This window comes from Lachnellula hyalina, assembly GCF_007821495.1.
Source record: "Lachnellula hyalina strain CBS 185.66 chromosome Unknown contig00251, whole genome shotgun sequence".
Taxonomy (NCBI): domain Eukaryota; kingdom Fungi; phylum Ascomycota; class Leotiomycetes; order Helotiales; family Lachnaceae; genus Lachnellula; species Lachnellula hyalina.
Window position 1 is genome coordinate 20,487 of NW_022157365.1, and position 6,787 is coordinate 27,273.

Genomic DNA, 6,787 nt, shown 5'->3' on the forward strand with positions numbered 1-6,787 from the left:
ATTTCAATCTAATCTCATGGTTCGGCACTACTCGTGTACTGTAACTACTGACAAGCAATATAGTATATATCACGATTACTATCATTTTATTACGCTTTCTTCCCTTCCCTTCAAATCTTCATCAATTCGGCAATTGGCTTTGAATTGAGCGCAATGTATCAATTTCCACAGTCACCACCTGCGTTCCCCACCTGTATCTGGTGTATCTCCCCCGCTTTTTCTCCCGCTTTTCCTCCCGCTCATGGATAAACCCTCAACTTCTACCAACGTCTCTGTAGCTGCACATCTGTAGAGCGAGGCAAGCTGCCCAGGTGTTGTATTGTTATCGGCCACCTCGATCACGTTCTATCTATCTACCCGGTAATCGCATTATTATAGCAAGTTTCCGCTCGACCTTGTCGATCTATATCTTCATTATCACTATCGTGCCACTTCCCCTGGTACCACCTTCCTCTTTAATCAATTTTCCGAATAGCTTGTGATTGGATACGCAGGGCAGGGGAGCATTCAAGCTTCGTTGCCCGGGTACCCCTTCCTTATCGAACCTGGAGCTATCAGTTATCCTGAAGCCAAATAACATCGTATCCAGATCTTATCATGTCAATTATTAACCTGCAGCTTTCTATTACGCATACCCAATAGCATGCCAGAACAGCTTGCTGGGCCCTTGATAGTATGACAGACGAAGCCTCCGAAGACTAGTGTTGTGTGGCCAGCCACATGATAGAAAAGAGGGTGCATGTGGATTGCAGCTTATATGTGTATGAGACATGGCTGCTCAAGATCTAGTCTTGGCTGGTTTGCACAATTGAGAGGTCTCAATTACATCTTCCTTTTTCCCTTCTGTCAAGTTTCCATTGCCATTGCTTATTGCAAAAAAGACAACAGTCGCCACAATGGCAGCTACAAGTGCAGTTCAAAGCGGTGCATCGCTCCACCCAGGCTTGGAGACGATTGCCAGTAGACAAGCTCACTCGACTGTTCCCCAAGATGAGGTTCTTGCTGGCGAAGCGGATGCTGAACTTCTGGGTAAGCTGGAGGAATACCATTGGGAATTAGTGCTAGGCTAATTGAGATCCGCAGCAAAGTTGGGATACAAGCAGGAGCTGAGGCGCAACTTCACAATGATGGAGGTCTTTGGAATCGCATTCAGTATTATGGGACTTCTCCCATCGATTGCCTCAACACTCTCATTTTCTATACCCGCCGGTCCTGTGGGGATGGTTTGGGGATGGTTTCTAGCTTCGGGGTGTATATTTGTCGTAGGGGTAGCAATGGCGGACCTTGGATCTGCGATGCCGACCTCTGGTGGTTTATACTGGTGGTATGTTTGCAAGCCTCACAGATGTGACCAAGGCTGATCTAAACAGGACGCACTACTTTGCTTCGCCCAAGACACGAAATGCGTTGAGCTTCCTGGTCGGGTATTCGAATACCCTCGGACTGGTTGGTGGACTTTGCAGCATCGATTATGGTTTCGCATTGATGTTTTGTTCAGTGTAAGTGATCATTCGAACCTCTAAGTACTCCTAGTAATCTTTTCAAGAATTGTTGTCGCTCGAGATGGCAATTGGGAACCTTCCAACGGCGTCGTGTACGCTGTTTTCCTATGCTGCGTTCTGCTCCATGGAGTCCTCGCTTCAACACTTTCCAAAGTCATGGGCAAACTTCAAACGGTCTTCGTGGCTATGAACCTCATTCTCATCGCAGCCACAATCATTGCCCTTCCCGTGGGGAAGAAACTCTCAAGTGAACGCAACGATGCACACTACATCTTCGCTCAGACGGAAAACCTAACCACCTGGCCGACAGGATGGGCTTTCATGCTCTCTTGGCTTTCTCCAATTTGGACAATCGGCGCTTTCGACTCCTGCGTACACATGAGCGAAGAAGCGGCGAACGCCGCCAAGGCAGTACCTTACGGAATTATGATGTCTATTGGCTCGTGCTGGGTTCTCGGTTTTATTATCATGATTGTCATCGCAAGCTGCATCAACCCAGACCTTGAAGCGGTTCTAGGTTCATCCTTCGGCCAGCCAATGGCTCAAATATACTATGATGCTGTAGGCAAGCAGGGAACGCTTGGACTAATGTCTCTACTCTTCATTGTCCAATTTCTCATGGGCCTCTCTATCACAGTCGCCGCATCCCGCCAGACTTGGGCGTTCTCTAGAGACGGCGCCCTTCCTTTCTCAAGCTTCTTCCGACCGATCTCTAAGAAATTCGGCTATATACCACTCCGTTGTGTCTGGGGTTGTGTCTTCCTTGCCGCTATTCTCGGTTTACTCTGTCTTATCGCTTCCGCCGCAGCTTCAGCACTCTTCTCTCTCGCTGTGGCAGGGAACAATCTGGCGTGGGGAACCCCGATATTCTGTCGTGTAGTTTGGGGGCAGCACAAGTTCGTTCCCGGACCCTTTTATACGGGTGATAGATTCTCTCGGCCTATCGCTTGGGCTGCGATTGTCTTCCTAGTCTTCGGAATCATTCTCGCCATGTTCCCTGTTGGTGGACCGAATCCGGATCCCGAGAGCATGAATTATACAGTAGTAATTAATATGGCTGTCTGGGGTGGTGCGTTGGCGTATTACTTTATCGATGCGAGGAAATGGTTTACGGGACCGAAGATTACGGTTGACACTTTACCTGAGAATATGATAGCTGCCGGTCTCGAGGGCATAGACGACGGACATGTTGAGCCCGGGCTTAAAGACGGGGTTGATGAGAAGGTGGGAGAGAAGCATGATATTAGTGCTGATTCAGTTTAGTCTCTGGGCTAGAGGGAGTAGAGTTATACAAAGACGGCAACAATTTAGCTTTTTATAGATACTAAAGCGCTCAAGCGTCAGGATTAGATATGATTATTCTATATGACCAACTTGAAGTTGATCTCATATATTCGCGTGATGAATACACCGCTTTTTACCTACGCCAGCGAAAGCTGAACTTTATTACCCGCATTGCGTGCTAGAGTTGAGCAACCAACTGCGTCGGAGATAAGCGAGTACCCCTGAGTCAACGTCGCCATTTGTTTGCTCTACGCAAAAGGCTTTTGCTTCCCTCTTAAAAAATTCCAAACTGTCATCCTTCACCAGAAAGTGCGTGTTCTTCTCGGGATTTTCAACAGGTCACGGGTCGATGTTAAAGCACTATCGTCAATAAAGCAAAGTTGTACATTTGATTCTCCCAATCTGCCCATGTGAATCTCATCCCACGTTCTCTCAACCAAAAACTAGCGCCCTAACCTCAATACTCTCTCTCGTCTCCTCCCCCACCCTCTCCTCATCCACAAACGCCGAATGCGGGACCCTCCTGGCGCGGCCATCCGTCTCGGAATCAAAACACTTAATAAGCAGCACCTCCTCTGGACTTTGTTCATTCAAATAATGCCAGCGATGTTCGGCGCCGAATGCTACACTACACGTCTCGCCAGCGCGGTCAGGATATATGAGGCCGATGGGCACCAAATCCTCATCCCCCACACTACGCGCGTCAGCGACGCCGAGGGGATCTTTGCGGATGGTTTTAATGGGGCGCCAGACGTTGATGATTTGGTGGCGGGATTGTAGGAGGACGGCAGCTTCGAGGGGCAGGTGGTGTGATACGCGGTTAGAGCTCGCCGTGTAGGATTGGTCGATGTGCACGCGTTGGACGGGGCCGCGCTGCGTTGAGGAGTCGCCTCCAGGGACGGCACGGCGAATTGTGTGATCGAAGATTAGGATTCTGGTAGCGCCAGTTCTGTGGTAGAGCAAGGTACGATTAGCTTTTTATTTTATGGGTACGTGCGGATTATGGTGTCTTGAGTATTCACGCTTTTTTTAGAATCCCTTCAACTTCCTTGTAATACACGTCCTTGATCTTCTCTTCGTCCGTGAAATCCTTTTCCGTACTTTCATGTTTGAAGATCCCAAAGCCGGTTTTATCTAAACTGTATTCGTCTTCAGAACCACGGATGTCGTGGACTGTCACAGTGTGTGGGTCGGAAGGCCTCTCATATGTTTCGGGGCGGCCGACGTATGCTGGTGCTGGTGGAGACCCGTCTTCGTTCGGCTTGAAATAGTTGAACGTTGCGGTTACGTGTCGGGGAGTGTAGAGCGACTTAGAGGGGTTGTTCACTTCGAGGGCTGGGTTGGGGTGTAAATGAGGGGCGGAGAGGACGTCGAGAGGTCGTTGGGTTACTGCTGCTGCCATTTTGGATGTCGATCTTGCAAATTAAAGTTTGTTTAAAACTGTAGGTATAGTTGAAACTTCCATCTTGAATCGATGCGGAGCTAAGTCGAGTATAATATACTAGGAATGCGAGATGATTACAATCACTCGACAACCTGGATTTCAAAGCAACAGGTCGACGTGATTATGTTGCGGTTTAATAATACGCCTATATTGCATAAACAACCATGCGAATTGCGTGACAGTTATCCAATGGTTAAAGATGTATGAGTTGAGATTGATTTGAAAGCAAGATGCGGGGTTGATGTAATGGGGGAAGCTGATGCCATGCCTCATGCTGAAAGTGCCTGGGGTGTAGGAATACCAGGTGAAAACTAATATTAGAGTCATCTTGCAGAAAAGTACAAAAATATCAGTTTCATTAGTGAGTTAGATACTTGGAATATCTAGCTATGGAGCAAGATGCGGAGTGTTGACCACTAAAGTGGTACTCCTTATTTAACCTCAGGCCCATCTAATATAAGTCGCTAAATCAAAGTGAGATATGTATCTACCTCCATCATCGGCCAAAAGCTACAACACCGTTACTCTTTCTTCACGCGGACCAGTTTTGTTATGCTCGTCCCATCTTCGAGAACCACAACTTCCTCCTCAATGTGATAACCTCTCCATTTCGGTAAGGCCACAAACCAAATATACCAATACAGCACAGAGAGTAAAATTCTATCGGAAATAATTAGCAACAGGTCGCTCCACATCAAAATATCACTTACAGTGCGATTCCGACGATTGCATACGTGGCGTAAAAGAAGCTAACGTCACCTTTCCCTTGTGGTCTCACGAAAGGGGCTCCTATCAATGCAATGCAGATGACAATGCGCAGCCAGACTGCTGGAAGCCAAGCTTTGTATGGTCGGCTGAGATCCGGACGTCGTCTCCGGAGGAGTAGTAGGCCAATAGCTGTCGCTAAGGCCATAAATGTCCCAGGATATCCTTCAACGTCGAGAATAAAGGCGTATACATCGCCAGGAGGAGGAAGTGAAATGACAAGTAGTGATGGAACGAAGTGCACGATGAGTCCACCGAGAGGCGTTCCAAAGGGCTTTGATGAAGATAGAAGGGTTGCGTAGGGCAGAAACCCTTGGCGGGCGACTTCTTGGTTTACTCGTGCCTAGATACAGGTTAGTCAAGCATACCTCCGTAAACGCTAAGAGTTAGAAAATGGGTGGAGCAAAACATACCAGTGCAAAAGTTACAACCATGACATTTCCCGCAGCGGAAACTGCAATAGCCAAGGGTAACACCGACTTGCCAAATCCAGGACCAAACACTCTTTCAAAAAATAATCCTGCAATCAACTCTCCGCTGTTCTTGATTTCTTCAATCGGAATAACCATAAAGTACGCAACATTGACCAAGAGGTACAGGACAACCGCCGTGAGCAGAGCAACTGGTGCAACGGACTTGAGAGTTTTGACGGGATTCTTAACCTCGTTGAGGACATTATTGACATTCGCCAACCCCGCATAGGAGTACGACACTTTGAAAAGTGAGGTTGAAATGAGACCCCAATTCCAAACAGAATCCTTCCATAGCTCCTCCCAGGCAAAAACCCTGAAGCCTGGCGTTTCTCCGTGAGCATTCTGGGGGTTGAAAATAACAACGTAGAGGCCAGCTCCCGCCATGCAGAGAATGATAAACACTTTGACCCATCCAAGCGCGTTTTGTATATAAATTCCGGTCCTCAGAGAGATTCCGTGGACAAGCGTGATGGCTGTCAATAAACCTACCGCTAGCGCCTTTTCAGTCCATTCTTCTGCTTCGACGCCTAGAGCAAAGAGCACATAGCGCCCGAAAACAATACAGTTGCTTGCTGTAAAGCCCAAAAGTACCACTTGTGCAGCAACCAAAGTGCTGGCCAGAAAGCGTGGGTGCTGATACGTAAACTCTAGATACACTTTGTCTCCGCCGGATCTAGGTAGCATACAACCGTATTCTAAGGATATGGCGAGAGAGCACGCCGAGAGAATAGAACCTCCTACCCAGAGGAGCAGACTGATCCCGACCGAGCCAACGGAAGAAGTAATGCTTCCTGGCGTTGCAAAAATACCGGAACCGATGACTCTGGAGATAATGAGGATATATGAACCGCTCCACCCGAGATTTCGGCCGTATGTTGCTGTTTCTGGGATGACATCTTCTTCGACGGTGCGAGAAACTGGTGGGGGTGTTAGGGACGAATCGTCGTAGTTTATACGAGTATTTGAACGCAAAAGGGGTTCCGACTCGATGTCCGCCATTGCGAAGATGATGGAGATGATGGAATGGTATATTTGTGATGAGATAGCATATTGTTGGTATGGAATGTCAGATGCCTAATGTTTCAGATGCTTGGATTTGTAAGGTCTCTCGCACGCAATGTCGCTTCCGATGACGAGCGAGAATATTAAGTGAGCACTTGCCGTATTCTTACAACGTAATATATATGCATAAAAAGAGTATAAGAATATCAAGAATTCAGGATACTTTATCAGTACTCATCCTTCTTTCACCCTTTTGTCTTGAACAAGAGTTGCGCTAAAATATATCGTCTGCTGAACTTCAAGAGAAATATTAATTC

The 6,787-nt window shown here is 47.5% G+C and overlaps 3 protein-coding genes across 3 annotated transcripts; 1 reads left to right on the forward strand and 2 right to left on the reverse strand.

Moving 5' to 3' along the window:
• Window positions 1-896: 896 nt before the first annotated feature.
• On the forward strand, window positions 897-2,765 carry UGA4 (GABA-specific permease; the record flags this gene model as incomplete). Its single annotated transcript, XM_031153910.1, has 4 exons — window positions 897-1,029; window positions 1,084-1,324; window positions 1,371-1,499; window positions 1,547-2,765. The coding sequence occupies 4 exons, from the start codon at window positions 897-899 to the stop codon at window positions 2,763-2,765; spliced, it is 1,722 nt and encodes a 573-aa protein (XP_031001369.1).
• A 453-nt stretch (window positions 2,766-3,218) lies between these two features.
• On the reverse strand, window positions 3,219-4,188 carry DES (Gibberellin cluster GA4 desaturase; the record flags this gene model as incomplete). Its single annotated transcript, XM_031153911.1, has 2 exons — window positions 3,219-3,735; window positions 3,809-4,188. 2 exons carry the CDS (start codon window positions 4,186-4,188, stop codon window positions 3,219-3,221), a joined length of 897 nt encoding a protein of 298 aa, XP_031001368.1.
• Window positions 4,189-4,751: 563 nt separating this feature from the next.
• Window positions 4,752-6,467, reverse strand: MUP3 (Low-affinity methionine permease; the record flags this gene model as incomplete). Its single annotated transcript, XM_031153912.1, has 3 exons — window positions 4,752-4,890; window positions 4,941-5,338; window positions 5,409-6,467. 3 exons carry the CDS (start codon window positions 6,465-6,467, stop codon window positions 4,752-4,754), a joined length of 1,596 nt encoding a protein of 531 aa, XP_031001373.1.
• Between the last annotated feature and the right edge of the window lie 320 nt (window positions 6,468-6,787).